General features: G+C 53.6%; 1 protein-coding gene across 5 annotated transcripts; it reads left to right on the top strand.

The window, feature by feature from the left end:
* The first annotated feature begins 1,946 nt into the window (after positions 1 to 1,946).
* On the top strand, positions 1,947 to 20,956 carry Uhrf1 (ubiquitin like with PHD and ring finger domains 1). Of its 5 annotated transcripts, none has more exons than XM_087909281.1 (17): positions 1,947 to 2,171; positions 3,654 to 3,818; positions 8,867 to 9,109; positions 9,948 to 10,108; positions 11,374 to 11,589; positions 12,154 to 12,257; positions 12,356 to 12,542; positions 13,592 to 13,715; positions 13,794 to 13,901; positions 14,179 to 14,283; positions 15,213 to 15,319; positions 16,415 to 16,574; positions 16,661 to 16,798; positions 18,225 to 18,345; positions 18,419 to 18,588; positions 19,383 to 19,487; positions 19,725 to 20,956. In XM_087909281.1, the coding sequence occupies exons 2-17, from the start codon at positions 3,666 to 3,668 to the stop codon at positions 19,869 to 19,871; spliced, it is 2,349 nt and encodes a 782-aa protein (XP_087765407.1). In that variant the 5' UTR covers positions 1,947 to 2,171; positions 3,654 to 3,665; the 3' UTR covers positions 19,872 to 20,956. The 5 variants fall into 5 exon arrangements, with proteins under 5 accessions (XP_087765407.1, XP_087765405.1, XP_087765409.1 ...); XM_087909279.1 differs by having other exon boundaries at positions 1,948 to 2,171; positions 12,332 to 12,542; XM_087909283.1 differs by having other exon boundaries at positions 1,949 to 2,171; positions 18,446 to 18,588.
* Positions 20,957 to 22,875: the final 1,919 nt, after the last annotated feature.

Genomic DNA, 22,875 nt, shown 5'->3' with positions numbered 1-22,875 from the left:
TGTATCCAAGGATGACCTTGAACTCCTGATCCTGCTGCTGTGGTCTCTGGGACCATCGCTCCCCAGTCCTGATTCTTCCTTCCTAGGACATTATAGAAAGCCAAAACCCTCCAGCCTGTCACCACATCAACTTAGGATGCCAAGGCAGGAAGCTCAAAAGAGTTCAAAGCTAGACTTGACAACTTTGTGTGAAGTTTGAAGTAAAATAAGCCAGAAGGCTTGGGGATTTATGCCTTTAATCCCAGCACTTGTGAGGCAGGAGGATTGCCAAGTTTGTGATCAGTCTGGGGCATGTAGTGAGAGGACACTGAAGCCCGAGCTACAGGTCCTGATGCTCCATGAGAAGATCCTGTTCATTGTTTGTGGTCTGTCTTGCCTTGCCTTGTGTGATTTCTTTTGTAGACAGTGGCATCATGTCTCCCTGTTTTATTATTTAAATAAACATTTAAATTATTTACTTATTTATTTACTTATATGTGTGTGGCCACGTGCATGTGAAGGTTGGAACTCATGGAAACCAGTTTCTCCAACTATTTGTGTCCAGTGATTGAACTCAAGTCATCCGGCTTGGCAGCAGGTACTGAAGCCACCTTGTATGCTCTGGTTTTTAATGTTAATTATTTTATTGTTTGCATTTTTGAGACAGGGTCTCAAATAGTCCAGACTGGCTTGGGATTTGCCATGTAAGTGAAGATGACTTTGAATTCCTGGTCCTCCTGCGCCTACTGGCCCAGTGCTAGGGTGCCAGGTGTGTGCCGCTAGGCTATGCAGTATGGGAAATCCCTGGCCACTTACAAAGCCTACCTCACTGGGGAAGGCCCTTTCCCCAGATCTTAGAGATGAGGGCTTGGATATTGTTGGGGTCACAGGGAGACACTTCAAACATCTTTGGAGGGACGACCTTGTATGAGCCCTCCAAAATGGGCCAGGTGTGGTAGTGTACCTCTGTTAGTCCAGAATTAGGATGGTGGAGGCTCTGGAGTTAAAGTCATCTTTGACTGCAGAGCAAGTTGGAGGCTAGCCTGGGCTATGTGAGACCCTGTTTCTAAAAACAAAAACAGTTAAACAAAAATTGGAAGTCTTTCTGCTAAGGACCTCCAAGGTAGAGAAGGCAATGGACAACGTCCTTCCCATGGCCTCTGAAGTCTTACCTGTTTTTTGCCCAGCCCAGGGGCCTCCTCTGGCACCCCTACCCTAAGCCTTCTCCACACCCTATGTGTCCTTGTTCCCAGACGGAAGTGCCTCCGTCCCAGCCACCACGTGGCCGCTGGTCACTTCATGGCTTGTGGTTGTACTTGGAATTGTTTTCTAAGACTTATTAATTTTCTTGTTTGGTACCCTAAACCAGAATTTGGTTTGCCAGAAACCCCAAATGCTGGAGCGAAGGGCTGGACCCCGCAGCTCTCCTGTGATGCCCAGTGCCTGCCAAGGATGGTCAGAATGGAGCAGGCCTAGGCGGAGGGGACAGGGAGGCGCTGCCTGCCTGGACAGCTTGCAGAAGGTGGGGAAAACCAGGCGGAAAAGAAGCCCTGTGGATGGGTAGCATGGGGTGAGGGAGTCACTAGCAGCGCCCTGGTGTTACTTAATGCGCCTGGGGATGCTCAGGATATGGGGTGCAGAATGTCTGGAGGGGACGCACCCCTCAAGTTCTTCTGGGGTATGTGGCCAAAAATTAGGGTCTTAGATTTGAGAGGTCAAAATGTGTCCAGTCGAGGGGGAAAGGGCATGTACTGAGGTCAGGGGTATCTCTAGGGGGGGCATCCCTCCGAGGATTCCTATGCATGCCAGGGGACCTGGGCCTTCTTGGTAAACTGGGCATAGCCTGCTGGGCGGAGCCGGCGGTGGGGTAGATACTCAGCCGTGGGGACGCCCCCACTGTCTTTCTCGCTTCCCGCCACAGCGAGAGCCAATCAGGAATCAAGAGCCCGCCCCCTCCACCCATTAGGGTGGCAGAGTTTCTCGCAGCAGCCTTTGGACATTTCTGAAAACGCCCTGAGTTTTCGCGGGAAAAAAAAGAAACTCCTAGCAGCTGGAAGGATCGCGCGCTCCCGGGCTCATTCAGGTCCTCTGCCACGCACGCGGCTTCCTCCTCGGTCAACCCAACCCCAGAGCCTTAACCAGGAGCAGGCACTCCAGGCCTGAGTACAGTCCGGATTGCCGCCACGGGAGAGGTGAGTGGGAGAGCGGGCTGTGCGCACACAGTGGCATGGCCCGGCGCAGCTCAAAACTGCAGAGTACTTTTCACGCGTGGCCACTGGGCTTACTTCAGGGGATCCGAGGTCTTCCAGTCTTACGTGGTGAACCTCCTGCCTGGCTAGCCGCACAACGTTGCGGTGGGGGTTGGGGAGGACTTTGCAAATTTTCCCGCGCGTGGGATGAGATTTGCAGAGAGCCATTGCCCACGCGTACTTCCGCACCGAGTGTAAGGGGAATCCGAATTGTATCCTCCATGTTCGATCCCCATCTCTGGCCCCGCAAACACGATTACACCCCAAAACTTGGCAAAATTCTCCCGCGCGTGGCTCTGGGTACGGCAGAGAGCCACCGCGCATGCGTGCTTCTCCGTCCGTTGAGGGGTAACTTGAGGGGCGTCCTCCATGCTGCACCCGATTTTTTACCCTCCCGGGTGCCGCTGAGTCCGCGGGAAACGCGTGGGGTACAGCAGGGGAGTACACGCGGCTCCGCGCCTGCGCGCGGACGCTCGCACACCCCCCCCCCCCCCCATTCAATTGTCGCGCCTGAGTCGGGTTTCGCGCGCCCTGGCTTCTCCGAGTCCATTTCGGCCAATTGTGTGCGAGGTGGGCGGGGCATACAACTCTGGAGGAGCCAATCAGCAGCGGGCTCTCTGGAAGGGCGGAACTTAAATGGCGCGGCTCCGGGGGTCCGACTTGGGCGGCAGCTGAGGGTGTGGGCGTGGGCTCCGGGCCTCGGGGGTCTTTAAAGCGCCGTCCCAAGAGTCCAGGGTCGGTATCCCGGGATTTGGTCAGGGTAGTCAGCCGCGTGTGGGGCCCAGGTGAGTTTCTAGACAAGAGCGCGCGCCCGGGGGTAACCGGCCCGGGACTGCCGGTTGCCATGGCCACGGCGGGGGGGGGCTAGTCCGCGCACGCGCGCGGGGGGCACCGGCCCGGAACTCCGGGGGGAGAATCGAGTGGTGTCGGGGGTGGGGGGTCTTGACTTTTGTGACCGAGTTCCCCCTCCCGGGACTTGAGAAGTTCTGGTCCGTTTCGGAGTTGGCGAGTTCCCGTTACTGTGGAATGAATGAATGAATGGGTGAATGAATGAATGAGTACCTGTGACCACTCTGCCTGACCAGGCAGGCCTTTCTCTCGCCACGGGTATTACTTTTTTTTTTTTTTTGCTTCCCCGTCTTGGAAGACGTGGCGGATTGTCTTGGACCACCCAGTATATCTTTGGCGGTCCACGCTCAAGTGTCCCCACTCACTGGTCATTAAAATATTAAGCACCTAATTTATGCCACCTGGTCCTCCAAGGTGCAGTCTGGCTGAGTAGAGGGGCCAGGACGCCAGGAGGTTGATCCTGGGAGTTTCTTCTTGCTCAGTCAGATGTAAAAAAAGCTGCTGGAGCGAGGGACCCCCCACTTCCTGCCTGCAGGCCGTCCACACTGACACCAGTCCTCCTCTCTATCCCTCCAGTGTATCGGCACCATGTGGATTCAGGTCCGAACCATGGATGGGAAGGAGACACGCACCGTGGACTCCCTGTCTAGGTTGACCAAAGTGCAGGAGCTGAGAAAAAAGATTGCGGAGATGTTTCACGTGGAACCCCAACTGCAGAGACTCTTTTACAGGGGGAAACAGGTAAAGTGGCCACCTCAGCTTTCCATCCACCCGCCGATCTTTGTTCCAGGCAACCTGCCTACTCCCCTTGTTGGTTGCTTCAGATGCTGGGGGGAAGGGTGAACAAAGGCTGATTTCTGTGCTGCAAAACTTGCTACCTTTTTAGCTATCCTTTAAAGTCTTCTAAATCATTTTTCTTGAGGAAAAAACTTGAAGTGGTCAACAGAGGGTTCTAGGGGGTTGCAGATTAAAGTTTCTCCAACAGCTTCACGTGCTAGCAGTGAGAGGGGACCAGATTTTCCTTTTGAAAACCACTGTGATAGCCCACAGCTTGCTCCCATGAGACATTAAACCTCCCGTGGATCCATTTCACTCACGAATTAGAAATTTCATTAGATTAGGCTTAATGGGGAAATGGGCTAGTGGTTAGCCCCTTGTTGTTGCACCTCTCTACCCCCTTTCTGTCCAGCTCTCTGGCCTTCAAAATGGTCATCTTTATAGCCTAGCTGCCCACGCTTGGGACTGGTTATCATTGGCACCTGGCTGGGCCTTTTTTTTTCTAATTGGTGTCTTGCGGTGCTGTGAGTAGCGTGTGCCAACATTGGGATCTCTGGTGTAGGGTGTGTGCCTTCAGCCAGTGGCGAACGGTCCTAAGTAGATCTGAAGTCCCTATTTCACAACCTGTACCGCCTTTGTGGCTGGGCAGGGCACTGCCGCCCTCTGGTGTCCAGGTTCATTTCTTTAACTGGCTGTGCCCTGGTTATGGCAGTTTGGCTGTGCCTCCCTGCCCCCAGTCATGGGGTTTCCTTGGCGCAGCTGGATGGTGTGTGGAAACCATGTCTGATTGCCTGTCATGATGGCTCATTTCGTTCCATTCCCTATGTGTGGGTTTAGCGGTGTGTCTCTCCTGGAAACTATAGCTGGACAAATTTACATCGGGTCTGAAAGACAAACTTCAGTAGCCTCACCCACTGCAGAGATTCCACACCATCCCCTTGGCTTTCTGCTGGCACCTCTGCCTTTTGTCAAGTCACTGGGTTTGCTTCCTCCTGGGACCATCCCAGCTGGTGGGAATGATTGTTCAGGTTCTCCCTGAGCAGTGTTACGTTTTTATTGAGAGACAGGGTTTCACGTAGCCTAGGCTGGCCCTGAACTTAGAACCACCTGCCTCTGCCTCTTAAGGTTGACCAAACCGAAGCCCATGCTACTGCCTGATCCCTTTTCCTAGCTCCCTTCATGCTGCCGCTTTGTCAGGGAGCAGTTGATGGCTTCTGGTTTCTGAGGCAGCTGCAGTGGCTACTGGGGACACAGCAGGCCATGGGGAGGGAGCAAGGGGCTGGGAAAGGCCGCTTCTGTGGTGGCTGACGGCAACAGAAACAATGCAAGTAGGTCGTTCTTATGGAAGGTTCACGGTGCCCTGGCTTTCTTCTTATTTCTTGTGGCCTGACTTCAAAGCTAAAAGGAGCGGCTGGTGTCAGGGAGTTGGTGTGTGCTTGGCCCCTTCTTATCTCTGAGCAGGGTGGTGGGTAAGTGGGAGGGTATGCTGGGTATTGTTCCTGCCAGGGAAAAGTGAGATGTGTCTGGTAGACCGATTTTTGTTTTCTTAAAACCACCCGTGGAAATATGCCGAGCACGAGCAGACTTTAATGTGGCTTAAGTTCCTTGCTCCTCTCTGTTCAGGGACAGCTAACTCTCATGTCCCGAACAGCAAGCATGGGTGGCGGGTTGTCACTGTATATGGTGATGTGTTAGGGTTCAGCAGGTCCTGACTCGGTGATGGAGGCACCAAAAATCAGCCAAGGGTTCTCACACCAGGTCCCCACTGTTCAGTCTCCAGATATCACCCCGGAGTCCTTTGGGGTACTTTCCTTTCCCTTCATATCTGCTGGTTTCATGGGTGATTGATGTCAGCTATGCTGAGAGTGTTGGTCCAGCGCTTGCCTGGCATGCACAAAGCCTGGAGTCCACCCAGTCCAGTACCCAGCAAATGTGTCATTCCAGCACTGGGCCAGTCTTCTCTACCTGTGGAGTCCAGGGTCAGTCTGGGTCATGGCAAAGTGAAGCCTTGTTCCCTCCAAAAAAAAAAAAAAAAAAAAAAGTCACGAACAGAGTAGCTGGACCAAGGCCCGACTCAGACTGTGGCCCCAGAGCCATTTCCTTGCAAGATTAACTTGCGTCACCCAGGATCATGTGACAAGCCAAGTAAGGCAAGTCCCCTACCCCCTTCATTGGAGGCACAACAGCAGACCTCCCAAGAATGGACAAAAGCCACCAGGGCCATCTTGAACGTTCGTTCCCTAGTTATTCAGGAGACTGAGGCAGGGTAGCTGCTGCTTTGTCGGAACATGTTATTTGTTGAACTTTTTTAGTTTGTTGATTGTGTGTGTATATGCTGTACTATGTGGGGCTCAGAGGATGGTATCGAGAGTCAGCTCTTACCTTTTACTGTGGGCTCTAGGTGGAAGTCAGCATCAGGCTCACAGGGTGAGGGAGTGCTCCCTCATGGGTCGACCTTTGTTTACTTGGATGAAGGGTCTCACATAGCCCGGGCTGCAGTCAGATCTATGGAGCTAAGGATAACCCTGAAGTACTTGTTTGCTCGTGGAAAGGGATGACAGCACGTGTGAGCGCCTGGTTTATGTAGTGCTGGGGATGGAGGCCCAGGGCCTTGTGCACACCGGTGCACACTCAGCCCCTACGGCTGAGTCATTTTCAGTCTTAGAAATTAGAAGGAGGTGTGTGTGACTCAGTGCTGGATTCAGTTATTGTTGAGGTCGTTGAGTGGGAGGGAGCTGGACCTTTACTTTATGCTCTTAGAGTGTCCTGTCACCGGTGACAGATGGCCCTAAGGGTGACCTCACTCAAGTGGGATATGGTTGGGGACACTACTCCCACCCCTTGCCCTAGTCACATGCCAGTGCAGGCTTCTACTGGCCTGATAGTTCCTGAAACAGCAGCCAGAAGCTGCCCAACCGGCCTTGTGAGTTAGGAGTTGCTGGGTGAGTCTGCCCCGAGCCAGGCCCAGCCATATCCTGCCCTGCTTGTTGAGTGGGGGCTGTTACTATGGTGGGGCAGCCTGGTGGGTTGTATGGTCTGGTTACCCACCCTCCTGACCCTACCTCCTGGCCGTCCCAGCGCTGACCACCAGCCCCTGGGTTTGCTTTGTATTTGAAACCTTTGGGCATGTGCATGTGAGCAGCCTAAATGCATTGTGTGCACATGGATGTCAGGTGGCCTCAGTTGCTTCCTGAGCCGTGGTCCTGTTGATGCCTGAGCAGTGTTGCATTCTGTGGATGGCATGCGGCAGTGCTTGTCCATCTGTGGAAGGACTTTATATACTGGGCAAGGCAAGTGCCTTCTCCCCAGCCCCTTTTCCCTTCTCGGGATTCCCCAAGTGTGGCTTGTGGTGCAGAAGTTCCTGTGTTGGGTGACATGGTGACCTGTGGGTGCTGGCCTCAATGTAAGCATGTGTTCAGAGCAGACTGCTGACCACTTATCTCCCAAGCTGTCTGTTCCGGAGTCCCCTCCAGCATGTGGAGTTCCTTTCCCGCAGAGTTCCTTTCCCGTGAGTCCCACCTGTTCCCGCTGAGTCCCACCTGTTCCCTGGAGGACCCCCCCCCACCCCGTTCCTGCTGGGTCGTCCCTTTCCCGCAGGGTCGTCCCTTTCCCGCAGGGTCTCCCCTGTTCCCACGGAGTCCTCCCATTCCCGTGGAGTCCCCCCTATTTCCGCGGAATCCCCTGTTCCCACGGAGTCGCCCGTGTTCCCGCAGAGTCTTGTTCCCCTAGAGTCTTATCTCTCCCCCATGGCGTCCTCCTTGTTCCCGGGAGCCCTGTTGCTGCATGCACAGAGTTCTAAAGAGAAGACATTTTGTATGGTGCCCCCATCTCGACACATTCCTGCTCCCACAGTCCTGTTCCACACTAGGATTCCCAACCTATTCTCAGTTATCATAGTAGGTCACTGGGCCTGCCCTCCCCGCTAGTCCCCAGGGATCTGAGGACTCCAAAGCAACCCCAAGAGCTCTTTGCATGACAATAGGGTCCCTGGAAGGGACTAAACCCCTATTCTTTTTTTTTTAATATTTATTTATCTATTATGTATGCAATATTCTGTCTGTGTGTGTGCCTTCAGGCCAGAAGAGGGCAGCAGACCTCATTACAGATGGTTGTGAGCCACCATGTGATTGCTGGGAATTGAACTCAGGACCTTTGGAAGAGCAGACAGTGCTTTTAACCGCTGAGCCATCTCTCCAGCGCCCCCCCCCCCGTTTTTTTTTAAACTTTTTCTGAGAGGGGGTTTCTCTGTGTAGCTTTGGAGCCTATCCTGGAACTCATTCTGTAGACCAGGCTGGCCTCGAACTCATGGAGATCTGCCTGCTTCTGCCTCCTGAGTGCTGGGATTAAGGGCGAGCAGTGCCACCACCCGGCTTACCTCCCCTTCCATTTGTAAGGCACTAGGTGACTCCATCCCTAAGGGAGCCCCTTCCAGTAGATGTGACTGTCACGGGAGGTGCCTCTGGCCTACAGTGGGGAAGGAGTCCATGGTGAGAGATGATGTGGTAGGGAATACTGTGGCGCCATGAATGACTGAGCAGCCTGGGGGAGATTGGTGGAAAGCTTTAGAAAGGATTCTGGAGACTGCTGTGGGTCCCGTCTGGTTGCCCCTGGACACAATGGGACATGGGCTTCACAGTCTGTCCCTGTGAACCTTCTTGGTCCCTACAATGTGCTGGTCAGTGTACCTACCTCGATGACAGAAGCTCTCTCTCGGGCAATACCACCTAGCAATATGTAAACTGGCTTAATGGCCCTTCTGCCTGCCTTCCCAGCCTTTGGGAGGTGCCAGAAGGAGGACATTAGTTCAGCAGGTCTCCCTGGAAGGAGGACCCATAGACATCTACAGTGTGGAGGGACTGTGCTGCTTATGCCTGCGGCCGTCTGGGTGCTGCCAGTCCTCTGTGTGTGCCTGCCTCATCCTGGGACAGGGCTTCAGCTAGCCATGTATTCCCATCTGCCCCTCCCTGTGCCAGGCCTTCAGAGAAGACAGTCTGTTTTGGGTTTCCCCACAGATGGAGGACGGCCACACACTCTTTGATTATGACGTGCGCCTCAATGACACAATCCAGCTGCTGGTGCGCCAGAGTCTGGCACTGCCTTCCAGTTCGAAGGAACGGGATTCGGAGCTCTCAGACTCTGACTCTGGCTATGGAGTGGGTCAGAGCGAGTCCGACAAGTCGTCCACGCATGGCGAAGGGGCGGCTGAAGGGGACGACAAGACTGTGTGGGAGGACACAGAACTGGGACTGTACAAGGTGAGGTGGCTGTGTGGACATGTGACAGTGGCTTTCTGGATTTGCCCTCAACCCTGTCAGTGCCTTAGCCTCCCTGCCCCTTACTACACTGACAGCCACACAGGTCTCTTGGGACTCTTTGGTGACCCACTATAGGCAGTACTTGTAGCTCTCATAGCTACAAGGCATAGGAGCTGACATTTTGAACTCTTTTCAGTGAGTTGCATCAAGATTGAAATGCATTTGACAAACTGGAGGTTGAGCCTCTGTAGGAATCCCAGCCTGTGTTCGAGGCTGCCCAGTGCCCCATGAGGGCCATCCTCTGCCCTCTGTGAGCACATCGCTCTGACTCCACCTGTTGGTGTTTGACCTGTGGTGTGGAGGCACAGCTTCTTATCCAGGACCCGGAGTTGCATGGGAGGTCCCGGTCTGGAGTATGGAGGCTTAGGATGTGGCTCAGCACCTGGAGCCCTAGGACCGCTTGTGGTCCCTGTTTATTTGCGGTCTGTCATCAAACCTCTGGAGATAGTTGCAGCCATCAGAGCAGAAATTTCTGGCAGCAGAGGGTGTTGTTGGCTGAGTGCCGTTCAGAATTGTCCAGTACCATCTGATGTCCACAGCGCTGAGGCTTACTCCCAGCTGGAGCGTGGCAGCTCACACTCACCATCCCTGTGCTCTGGGGGCTGAGGCAGCGCCCTTGTGCTTGTGGGGCTAACCTGGAATAGTGAGACCTTTAGGCATAACTGGGCACAGATACGCTTCCCTGGTGTGTGGCCCTGTGATTCTTGCCCCACTACCCAAATCCTCGACCTTGGTCCTGCCCTGCTGCCAGGTCCCTGAGCCTCCTTGCTTCCTGTAGGTTGATGAGTACGTGGACGTGCGTGACAATACCTTGGGTGCATGGTTTGAGGCCCAGGTGGTCCAGGTGCAGAAGAGAGCCCCGTCCCAGGAGGAGCCCTGCAGCTCCAGTGCCAGCATGACTCCGGAGGATGACATCATGTACCATATCAAATATGATGAGTGAGTGCCATTGCCAGCTTGGTCCTGTCTCCAGCGCTGTCCACAGCCCCTGTTTTGTATTCCCTGAGTGACTGCTGCCAGGGGACAGGGGTGGGGAAGCCTTGGAAGGCTCATCCTTGGCGCCCTGTTTCCACTTGAGACTAGATGAAGGGCCCTCCAACCGTAGGATCCCTTGATCAGTTTTTGTTCAGTCTGCGAGGACATGAAGATCTCTTGAATGTCCTTGGTCCCAGCCTTCTCAGGAGGGTCTTTGGTTTCAGTCCCTGGACCAACAGGGCATCTCAGGTCCAGGTTCCTCCTGATGACGCGGGTGGAGCTGAGGGACCTCAGGCAGACAGCTAAGCCATATACATCTTTTCCCTGGGTCTGGGGGCCCCTCCTGGCCTGGGGAGGCCGCAGAACTTTTTTGTAAGGCCAGCATCCCATAGGTGGAGGGTGCACTTGGTGAACTCTGCTTCATTCTGGTCATGCTGGGTTTCTGGTGTCAGCCCTTCACTAGAGGGAGAGGTGCTGTCATTTCTGTTCATGGCTTTGGGTTGCTCATGGATGGTTCCCTAAGACAGTAGATAGTGAAGATCCCAGTGTATTAACTGAGATCTTGTCGAGATTTTCATGTTCTAGCTCTGGGATCATTTGTGGACCCCTGCTTGTTGTTGACAAGCCATTTAGTCAAATATTTATTGACTTTATTGAAATCCTTTGTGGAAGATGCTTGCTGAGCTAAGTTCTGTGATGAACCTGAAAGTGATTGTAGCTCACAGATGCCCAGAGAGTGTGCCTTGCTCTGGGTTGGGGAGCACTCTGTGTGGAATACTCACTTCTGGGGCACTGTGGTATCTTAGTCTATACGCCTCCACACACATCCATGTGTATATACACTCTATACGTGTGTGTGGAGAAACACTCGCTTATCCCTACCCATAGCTTCCCAGTCTTGGTCCCCAGGTCAACCCTCCTGCCCTGACTTGGCAGTCCTGGGCGCATGGCCACCTCACTTCTCTCCTGAGAGCCCAGAGCTGTTCCTACTGCATCAGGCCTACCTCACTGCAAAGAGCCTTCCTTACAAATTGCCGTCTCCCTGGTTGCTGGGATGGGGATCAGGTCATTTTGTGAGTCACATCTGTCTACATGTTCTACATACCTGGCCCACCAGCATATATGGCCATGGTCACCCAGAATATGGCTCCCCATGCTACCACTTCTGGGCCTGTTTAGGGATAGCATGTGGTGGCCTCGGGTATCTGAGTTTGGGCCTTTGCTTGTAGCTACCCGGAGAGTGGAGTGGAGGTCGTCAAAGCCAAGGATGTCCGTGCCCGTGCCCGCACTGTGATCCCATGGGAGGACCTGGAAGTGGGCCAGGTGGTAATGGCCAACTACAATGTGGACTACCCCAGGAAGCGCGGCTTCTGGTATGACGTTGAGATCTGTAGGAAGCGGCAGACCAGGACGGCGCGGGAGCTGTATGGCAACGTCATGCTCTTGTGAGTGGCCTGCCTGGACAGGGATCTGCTATCCTCCCTTATCCTAACACTGTCCATCCCTAGACACAGCTAGCTCCGTAGCCCTCAGACTCGGCTTTCTGGAGGCTTCTTTATGTGTGTTCATGATGTTCCATACATGAGGGTGTGGGCCTGAGTGGTTCTAGGAGGCCTGGAGCTTTGCGTGTGCCTGGGAACCTCCAAGGGGCCGAGGGTGTTTTCCTCACTTAGGGCACCAGCTCTTATTCTCTTGACTCAGTGCTATGTGAACGTCTCCAGAAGCCACATAAAGCCTGTCTGTATTGCTAGCTAGCAGTGCCGTAGGACGTCCTGGATGTCCCGACACGTGACATGTGTAGGCAGACATGGAGGATGGACAGTGAGGGTGCTCTGACCTGCGTGTGGCATAGGAGTGCCCACATTACAGAAACACATGCAGAAACCAATGGGAGGAGCTTACCTGGGCTTGCTGCTGTCGTCCTGCCTCACCCTCCACAGTAAATCTGAAAGCCTGTCTTCAGACAGGCTCAGCCCCACAGTGTTCTAATGTTTGGGGATGTTCTGCAGAAACGATTCTCAGCTCAACAACTGCCGGCTCATGTTCGTGGATGAAGTCTTTAAGATTGAGCTCCCTAATGAGAGGAGCCCCTTGATTGGGAACCCCTCGCAGCGTGAGTACTGGTCGGGCCCTGAGCATGCCTGGGTGGGGGTTGGCAGGCCCAGGTGGCATGGTGGCCTGCTGCAGCCCCTCCTCCCCTCCGGAAAACAGGGAAGAGTGGCCCGTCCTGCCAATACTGCAAGGACGACGAGAACAAACTGTGTCGCAAGTGTGCCTGCCACGTATGCGGTGGGCGTGAGGCTCCTGAGAAGCAGGTGTTATGTGATGAGTGTGACATGGCCTTCCACCTGTACTGCCTGCAGCCACAGCTTACTTGCGTCCCCCCTGAGCCTGAGTGGTGAGTGGCGGACTTATGGGGTCCCCTGGACTGCCCAGAAGGGAACTTAAGACAGGCTGGGAAGTGGCTCTCAGCCTATTGCGTGGTTCCACTTTCCTGAATGTAAATCCCAGAGCTTGAATCAAATGCTGGTGTGGCTGTTATGTGTGAGAGCTCGGGGCTGGGGCCTGCTGCCTGCCTGCTTGGCTGCAGGCTTAGGAGAGAAAGCTGTGCTAGTGCATCGAGGGACTAGCTTGTGTACCTCAGACCTGGCACTGGGTGCCCTGTCCCACTCTGGCTGCACTTGGGGACTTGTGTTCCTGGCAGTGGTGTGGCTGCCTGAGCCTGTGCGGGTCAGGACACCCGAGGCTCTGGCAGAGGGGGAGGTGAGCGCTATCAGGTGACTCGTGCCCATTCCCTTACCCAGCATTGCGATTTGCTTTTCGTTGTTATTCTTGTTTTGATTTGATATCCTTGAGACAGGGTCTCACTGAGTAGCCCCGACTGTCCTGGAACTCACTCTGTAGACCAGGCTGACCTGGAACTCACAGAGATCCACCTGCTTCTGCCTCCCTGGGAAAGGGGTGCTCTCTGTGGGGGTTCTTAAAATAACTGTTAGTTTTATTTGTGTATGTGTGGCGATTAGGAAACAACTCTTGGGAGTCAGTTCTCTCCACTCTAGACCTGGGGGGATTAAATGCAAGTCCTGAGGCTTGGTGGCAAGCCTCTACCCACTGATTATTTCACTGGCCTTCTCAGGCAGTGCTTTTAGCAGAAGGCTGAGGAAACCCATGTCCTACAGAACATTGGCAGGGATTCTGTAAGGATGGCCCAGCTGGAATTTAACTCTGTGCCTCCAGCTGCCCATGGCTGCAGATGCTGGAGCATGTCCACTGCTGCCTGGGAACCCAAGTTTCCGATTTGATTCAGCTCTAGCGACCTTATATCTGAACAGCCACATGGGCTGTGTCCCCTGTCTCTGGCCTGTGTAAGGTGTCTGGGGAAGGACTCCATCTGTCTTTTGCGCTTGGGTATCGGGCCATATACAGGTGACATTCTTGTTGTCCCAGGTACTGCCCCAGCTGCCGGACCGACTCCAGCGAGGTGGTGCAAGCAGGCGAGAAGCTGAAGCAAAGCAAGAAGAAGGCGAAGATGGCATCAGCCACGTCATCCTCCCGTCGGGACTGGGGCAAGGTGAGGCACACACATTCTGTTTTGTTCCTGTCCCTGTTCTGCACTCCCAGTGCTTACACAGCCCTCTCCACATGGCAGGGCATGGCCTGTGTGGGCCGCACCAGAGAGTGTACCATTGTGCCCGCCAACCACTTCGGGCCCATCCCTGGCGTCCCTGTAGGCACCATGTGGCGCTTCAGAGTCCAGGTATCTGCTGATGTCACGGGTTCCAGACATCTTTCGAGTTTGTGTCTTAGATGTGGTTGGGGGCAGGAAATGCTGCTGAGTGGGGTTCAGGAGGCTGCCTGCTTGGGGGGGATGCTGGGTTGCAGCATGATCCTTTATCCCTGTCACAGCCAGCTCTTTTATGGTAGCTGGACTCAGCCATTGGGCCAGTGTGTTCTTGTCAGGGACTGTCATCCTGGGGTCTAGACAGGGTCACAGTTCCCAGAAGATGGAATGGGTCTTTTGGCGGTGTTCACAGGTCAGTGAGTCTGGTGTGCATCGGCCGCATGTGGCGGGCATTCATGGGCGGAGTAATGATGGTGCTTACTCATTGGTGCTGGCTGGTGGCTACGAGGATGATGTGGTGAGCACTGCGCCCCCTTCAACCCCCGCCCCCCATGGCCTCCCACTCTGGCTCTCACACGCCATCCACCATGACTGATCCCTCAGGAGTTGCACCCAGCTCTGTCATTCTGTCCAGTCTCCCGCTGTTGCCTGCCCTCAGTGCTGGCCAGAGCTGCCAGGTCATGCTGCCAGCTTGTTCTAGTCACTCTTGTTGGACCTAACAGTGTCCCCAGACAGCAAGAGTGACAACACGTGTGGCTCATTTCTGCTGGAGATGTCATGAGCTGTTACCTATAAGCACAAAAATAAGTCTTTCAATTTTATAAGGAAAGAAAAATCAACTCTGAGGATGCCTTAGCTGAGTGTGGTGAGGGCGACAGGAGCTGGGCTGGCTTCTCGTTGCAGGCTATCTTTTGGGGTATAATGGCTGCTAATTAGAAGGGAAGGTGGGAAATTACAGGGTGCGGCGAACATTCCGCACCCACTGGTGGAGGGCAGCCTGACTCTTCTTGACCTAGGAGGCACCCCAAGCCCAGCAGCATGGCGATGGTGTCAGGTACTTCTCTGCCTCTACCTCCAGAACTTTGCATCTTCCTCCCACTGAGCCTCTGTCCCCTGAGACACTTGACCACCAGTGTCTCAGCCTTTCTCCGGCACATGCTGTCCTCTCTCTTTCTGTGGGCTTGACAGTTTTGGGGTTCCAGGGCATGGGGCCCTGTGACATCTGTCCCTGTGTCTGGCTCGTGTCACTGCTCATTGCCTTCAAGGACCCTTCGTGTTGGAACAGGTCTTAGTGGCATTTCAAAGAACTGTACTTGTTCTCTTTCTGTTATGGGGGCACCGTGCCTCCGCATCTTCTGGGCTTGCTGTGTGCCACTGCCCCTCACTCTTCACCCCTGCCCCAATCTCACTGTCGAGGGCTCACGCAGCCCTTCTTCCCCATTGCAGGACAACGGCAACTCCTTCACGTACACAGGGAGCGGTGGCCGGGACCTCTCAGGCAACAAGCGTACTGCAGGACAGTCCTCTGACCAGAAGCTTACCAACACCAACAGGTGTGTGGAAGCTTGGCATTCTGTGGAGGGTGGGGGCCCCACATGCCTCATATGGCAGCAGGTGATAAGGGCACAGGTTTGCCTCACATGGCCACAGTCCTAGCCAGGGGTGTCACTTCCATCTCAGTGTGGAGGGGACATCCTGGGCAGGGTCCTGCATTCTGCTCTGCTGCACAGCCAGGGTGTAGCTCAGCTCAGCGCATGGTTATTGTATCAGAACATCCAGCTCAGTGGTTTAGAAGGGAAAGGTTTTGTTACTGTAACAAATCCTGAAAATGTGAGCCTATAAGGAAGATTTCTGTTGAAGTAATAAACCCCTGGGTGGTAGCGCCTTTAATCCCAGCAGAGGCAGAGACAGGTGGATCTTTAAATTTGAGGCTAGCCTAGTCTACAAGAGCTAGTTCCAGGACAGCCAGGGTTGTTACATAGAGAAAGCCTGTCTTAAAAAAAAAACAAAACCAAACACACACCCCCCCCCCATCCCCCAGTTTATAGACAGGACAGCTTTTGCTACTGTAACATCCTGAGACTATTAGCTTAGGGGCAAGGTTTTCTGGCTGGTCTATACATCTGGGTTGTGCTGTGCTTGGTTGAGCCTTTGTCTTGAGGCTTCCACTAGGGGGCAACACAAGGCAGCCGTGTGTGGCACTTGAGCAGGGCAGGAGAATGGAGAGGGCACTGGAGTCCTACAGTCCTATTCTAGCACCTGCAGTGCTGCCAGGCCCTGTGCCTTAAAAGTTACACTTCCTGTAGCTCTGCCCTCAACACAAGGCCTTCTTGGGGACATTTAAAGAATTATTTCATGTGTATGAGTGAGTATGTTGCCTGCAATCTTGTGTGCTACTTGGGTGCAGTGCCCACGGAGGCCAGGAGAGGGCGCTGGATCCCCTGGGTCTGGAGTCAGCGATGGTTGTGAGCTCTGCAAGAACACCTGCTCTCCAGCCTCTGGGAAACCTGCGTGCCTTGTGGGGACTGTTAGATCAGACAGCAGCTTTTGGCCTATGCCAGTGATCTTGTCCTGGTATCCTATGGTGATGAGGTCTGTGTATCTGTGGGTGCCAGGGTGTGACTTCCCTCGTGTCATCTTCCCCAAAGGGCTCTGGCGCTAAACTGCAACTCCAAAATCAGTGAGAATGGGGCAGAGGCCAAGGACTGGCGCCAGGGGAAGCCAGTGCGCGTCGTCCGCAACATGAAGGGTGGGAAACACAGCAAGTACGCGCCTGCAGAGGGCAATCGCTACGATGGCATCTACAAGGTGGGTCGTGAGCACCTGCCTGTGTCCTGCCCGTGTCCCTGAACTTCCTGCGCCACATGACACCAGCCACGCTGTTCTTTCCACAGGTGGTGAAGTACTGGCCAGAAAAGGGCAAATCCGGCTTCCTCGTGTGGCGCTACCTCCTGCGACGGGATGACACGGAGCCTGGGCCCTGGACCCGGGAGGGCAAGGACCGCATGCGGCAGCTGGGGCTCACTATGCAGGTGTGTGGCCTGGAGGTCAGGGGCTCCAGCTCTCCCTCTCTGAGGTTGTTTTCTATGAAGCTTATTGCCCATCGTGATGTTCCAGGCCCCAGACTTCCCAGGGTCCCTTTCTCCTCCAAATCAACTACCAGTCAGGTCCTCAGAAGGCTGAGACTAGCCTGGCATAGAAGGCTTAGCAAGCCTCTCTGAACAAAACCAGGGCTCGTTCTGCAGCTCAGTGGGTAGAGCATTCTTCTATACAAAGCCTTCATTCTGTTCCAGTCAAACATAAATCAGGATCAGGGAGGGGTTCTGAGATCCTGCCTCAAGAAACTCAAATACGGGGACGAAGAGAGATGGTTCAGTTAATATCACTGGCTGCTCTTGTAGAGGACCCCGGTTTGATATCTAGCACCCACATGGCAATTCAGCACATGTAACAGTCCTGGCCTCCACAGGTACTGCACACACACACACACACACACACACACACACACACACACACACACACACACACACAGCTTCAGTCCCTCTGTACACACTCCCAGCATGTGTAACTCCAGTCCCGGAGCCTGTCTGCCTCTGCAGGCACTGCACACACCTGGTGCAGACACTCGGAGGCCGTACACTATACACTGAAAAATCAGAAACGTTGAGGTTATGAGAGGCTGAGGGCACACAGGTGACACATCCAACCAGCCACACCAACCTCTGACCTGTGACCCCTCCAGCATCAGCAGAAAGAAGCTACCAGAACTGATAGAAAGCAGGCAGTTGGGGTGGGCAGGTAAGGATGCGAATCCTCTGCAGCCGCCTCACCTCTTTGCAGCCAGAGCATTTCATATCCACGTGGTGGGTGGATGTTTGCCCTGGGGCTCTAGTCATGCTTGTATCCTATCGAGGACCCATGGGACATGATGGCTTCTGTCCCCAGGTGGTACAGCAGGATGTGCAGAACGTGTGCATGTTTGTGGGCTAAAGGGCTGGGAACAGTGTCAGTGGTAGGACTGGTAAGCTTAGTTTTTCTGTGGTTTTTGAAGATCTCACTCTCATGACTGGCCTGTAACTCAACAGTCCTGCTTCAGTTTCCTAGGTGCTGTGTCACACAGATGGGGTGCCACCACACCTGGCTTTATGTAGCCCAGGTTAGCCTTGAAGTTGTTACATAGCCCAGGATGACTTTTGACCTCCTGACCCTCTCTTGACCTCTAGTGCGGGGTGACAGGAGTGTGCTGTTAGCCCTGGCTCTTGTTTTGGGTAGGGATCTTCCCCACATGTCCCCGGCTGGCTTACAGGGGGGCCATGTGGGAAAGATCCCAGCCCTGCCACACCTGGCCCTCATGCTTGTCCAGTCATGCCCTCGGGTACCCAAGAGCTTGCTAGGTGAGGACACTGACCCTGCAGGATGGGCTGGGTCCTGACTTTTGTCCACAACCTCTCCTTTCAGTACCCTGAAGGCTACTTGGAGGCCTTGGCTAGCAAAGAGAAGAGCAAGAAGCGCCCAGCCAAGGCCTTGGAGCAGGAATCAACACCCTCTAAGACAGGCTCGTGCAAGCGGAAGCCCACAGGTGGGTGCCTGTCCATCCTGGCTTCCCTTCCTGTTTATCCCACATGTCTGAAGTGTTCATTAGCTTCTCACAGACCTTGTTCTGTGTCCCCACCCCCCAGGCCAGGCCACTAACACACGTGTATCCAAGAAGAGCAAACTGGAGCCCTTCACGCTCCCTGTCGAGCAGGCCAACCTCATCAAGGAGGACAAGAGCAATGCCAAGCTGTGGGACGACGTGCTGAGTTCGCTTCAGGGGGGGCCGGTGAGCCACGGGGCCCCATCCTATGACCTTCCTGTGGGCAAGCAGGGTCAGAGTCGATGTCCTAGCCTGCGGCAGCACTCCAATATACCCTCACATAGCCCGTTCCCTCTGGAGCTTCCCATGTCCCACACTGAGATTCTGTCCCGTTTTAACATTAATTAGCTTCTGGCATTTACCATTTCTCCTCTTCTGTGGTCTGATGACTTCAGGGACCTCCTGGGAGTGGGACCTGGCAGCTCTGTGTTTGTGTGATGGCTCACGTCACTGAGGTTCATCTGTGCTGGCTGCAGTGGATATCAGAATCCTTTCCCTTCTCTGCTTGAGCAATGGTCCTGTTAGACTACCTTCTCCAGTGGCCGGCCATCATCGGGCTCATGTGGGCTGCCTCTGTGCCACTGTGGCCTAGGTGTGCAGCTGTCACTTAGCTCCTGCTGAGCTTGGCATAAGTGTGTCCCAGGAGTGGATGGTGTGTTGATGAGAACCCCTTAAAGCAGAGTGTGCACAGCAGGGGCCCTGTGAGGATGACTGAGGCTAGCTTCCCTGGCTCATTCAGGGTCTGCTGCAATGAAGCCACCACCCCAGACAGTCAGTGCAGGCCTTGTTTATGCCTTCATGGCGGAAAGTTCAGGTCTGGGCTGGGTCGGCCACACAGGGCCACCACCCTGTGCTGCCTGAGGCCTTCTGCCTCATACCACAGTGTCCTCAGTCTTCCCTGAGGCTCAAATGGGGCTGGGGTTTCTGTCTTGTGGTGGGATGAGATGATGGAAGTGTGCCCTTCCATGCCCGCTCTGCAGTACCAGGTCTTTCTGAGCAAGGTGAATGAGGCTTTCCAGTGCATCTGCTGCCAGGAGCTGGTGTTCCGGCCTGTCACCACCGTGTGTCTGCACAATGTCTGCAAGGTGAGGAGGCGGGTGCTTGGACCCACTGCCTGCACTCTTGGGGTATCATGGCTGTTCTCTCAGCCTTATTCTTTATAGAGACCCAGGCTCCCATACACTAACCCCCTCTAGGACAGTGCCAGGGACTACCAGGAAGGAACTCAGTCTTGAGTGGGCACATGAGGGTCAGAAGGGAGCCCTGAATGCCTGCGTGGCTGCTCCCAGTTGCCCCCTTCACCCTGCCTATGTCTCATGCAGGACTGCCTGGACAGGTCCTTCCGGGCCGAGGTGTTCAGCTGCCCAGCCTGTCGCTGCGACCTGGACCACAGCTCCCCAACCCGGGTGAATCAGCCTTTGCAGACCATTCTCAACCAGCTCTTCCCTGGCTATGGCAGCGGCCGGTGATGCCGCGACCCAGGCCCTCGATCCTGCTTTAAGTTCTTAGTGGGCTTAGCTTGAAGGTGTTGTCCTTCCTTCCACATCTGCCCTGGTGACCCGTCTGCCTTGATCGCCAGTTAACCAGGAACACTGTGTTCTGGCTACCAGTTGGACATCTGTCTTTCATTTCTATTTTTTTCTCTCTCCTTTTTTTTTTTTTTTCTTTTTTTAATATGTCTGTAAGTCTCCAAGAGAAGGGAAAAAGAACCCTGCCTTTTTCTTTTTTGGAGATGGGTTTGGAAACTGTTGAGCCCGCACCAACCTCAGTGCCATGTTGTCAGTTCTCACCTCGAGAGCAGCTGCCTAGAACAACTCTGCAACCATCTTTGAAAAGACCAGGCATATCTCCCTGGCAGCCATGCCTCAGGCATTCACAGAAGACCTGAAGGAAACCCTGGGCCAGCCTCAGCCCTTGCGTTGCCATCCTCATGGGTGCCTTTGGGGCCTAACTGACACTCCTTCAGCGGGACTTGGCTGTGACCTCAAGTCAGGGCACACTGGCTGAGGCGAAGCTGACCATGCACCCTCAGCTCACCGCCCCTTCCACTGCCATCAGCACTGAACTGTCCAATGCCTATCTTGGAAGCCTGGCCACTGGGTACTCGCTGGCTGGGTTTCGTGGAGGCTTGAGGTGTAGCAACCAGTTCTTATATTGTTTTTAACTCAGCAACTGAAAATTATGGGAGTTTATTTTTTTTCTAACGGGATGAATGGTTTCCTTGATGAATTTCTTTAGTTACAGCCTATACTGAAGACTGTGATTGCGTGGTTGGTTTTCGTTTTCTTTTGTAACTGATGACTTTGCCAAAGTGTGCAGGCCGTACCTCAGTAGGGCATGGGAACTGAACACGTAACTGCAGGCAGACTGGACAGCAGTTTTAAGGGTCACTTTTTGTTGTTTCGTGGTTTTTTTTTTTGTTTGTTTGTTTTGTTAGATTGTTAACATATTAGGAAAGAAAACGGAATTCCATGTGTCCATGTGAATGTTTTCTGAAGTTCAATTTTTTTGTTCAGATTTTAGATCTCAATTAAATTTTTTCTGCAGATTTGAATATTTGTGTTTGCTTGTTTGTTTTTGAACTGCTTTTGTGGTGCTGTCATGAAAACGAGTTGAGAGGAGGGCTGGAGAGATGGCTCAGCGGTTAAGAGCATTGCCTGTTCTTCCAAAGGTCCTGAGTTCAATTCCTAGCAACCACATGGTGGCTCACAACCATCTGTAATGAGGCCTGGTGCCCTCTTCTGGACTGAAGAAAGAATACGGTGTACATAATAAGCAAATAAATAAATATATAAAAAAAAAGAAAACGAGTTGAGAGGCTGAGACAATGGGCACCAGGGCACAGCTAGGCTGTGCAGATAAAGTTGTACAGACAGCCGTTCACTCATCCCCGTTGTTGCTCTTGCTGCAGTCAGTCAGAAACTCCAGTCCTGAAAGCAGAGAACAGTACCTTTGACTAGCAGTTTGCTGGCCCCTGTTCTGGAAGGTTCTTCCGCTGTACAGACAACACCACAGGTTTATAGAAAACCGGATGTTGAAAATGTACAGGGAAAAGGCAGTGCTAACTTGTGAGAGCAGAGGCTTTGGCCCTGGGGGTTGGAGTGTGGGAGGACTTTGGTTGCTGGTGTGGCTGGTGTGCCTGCATTTGGCACAGGCACTGTAGGCTGCAGAAGGGTCTGGGCTCCTGTGGAGTCATGGGTGGATGGGTGAGCATGGTGGGGGGGCATGTCCCCCATCTATAGCACAGTAGGTTGCTCAGAATGGTTGAGGGGGGAGCCTCAGCTGCTGCTCTCAGGCCAAGGATGAGTCTGCTTTTTAAAAAAATTACACGTGGGGTTGGAGAGGTCAAAGCACTGGCTGCTCTTGCAAGATGGAACTTGGGTTGTCAGGCTTGGCCAAAAGTACCTTGATACGCACACAGCCCTCACCAACATGACACTATTTTTCAGGAACGTGGGGCAGAGCTGGGTGTGGTGCGGGTATGCCTCTTAGCCTGTATTTGTGTGACAAACTTGAAGATCGTGACTGCAAGATTAGCTTGGGCTACATAGTGATACTCGGTCATGGTGGTGCAGGCAGGTCTGTGAGTTTGAGACCAGCGTGGTTGACAGCTAGTTCCAGGACAGCCAGGGCTGCATAGAGGAATCCTGTCTCAGAAAACCAAACAATGGTTCCATCCTTAGTGTGAAACCTTGAGACTGACCTGGAACTTGGGCCTACCTCCCTCTACTTCCCCAGCGCTACAACTGAGGGGCATGGGCCGCCATGAAAAGATTTTAGAAAATTTTAATTATATGAACATGTGAGTGGGTGCCTCTGGAGGCTACAGATGTTGGATCCACTGGAGCTGGTCGTAAGCCACTTGACATAGGTGCTGATGTTTGAATTCTCTGGCCTCTGCAAGAGCAGGCCACCATGTTAACTGCTGAGCCAACCTTCCCAGCTCAGACAAGTGCCCATACCACTTTGTAGGAATCCGGAGAGCAGAGCAAATCTAATAAAACCCCACTCCTAATTAAAAGCAAACCATTACTAATGGTAGTCCTTCACAAAGGTCATGTGCTCGTGAAAATGTGGTGGTGACCACACATGATTCTTCTTTATGCTGAGTTCGTTTGTGTGTGTGCCTGTGCAGGCAGACGTATGACATTTATGGAAACCAGAACAAAGGATGCTTCCCTCACTGTTTGGGGAACTGGGATCAGACACAGGTCGTCTGTCTGGCTAGATGGCAAGCTTACTGAGCTGTTTCACCTGCCTGTTCGAAACAGGCTTTTTGTTGGTTTTTCAAGACTCATTGTGTAGCCATGGCTGTCCTGGAACTCTGAAGACTTAGAGATCCACCTGCCTCTGCCTCCCAGTGCTAGGATTAAAGGAGTGTGCCACCATCTCTTAGCTGAAGAGACTTGTTGACCTCCAAGTCTACTTAATTTCTGCTGGCGTGAGGACAGGGTGGTGATGACAGGCATGACA

Source organism: Myodes glareolus, chromosome 8, assembly GCF_982192425.1.
Source record: "Myodes glareolus chromosome 8, mMyoGla1.1, whole genome shotgun sequence".
Taxonomy (NCBI): domain Eukaryota; kingdom Metazoa; phylum Chordata; class Mammalia; order Rodentia; family Cricetidae; genus Myodes; species Myodes glareolus.
The sequence above is the reverse complement of the archived record's forward strand: the minus strand, read 5'-3'. Positions and strand labels throughout refer to the sequence as shown.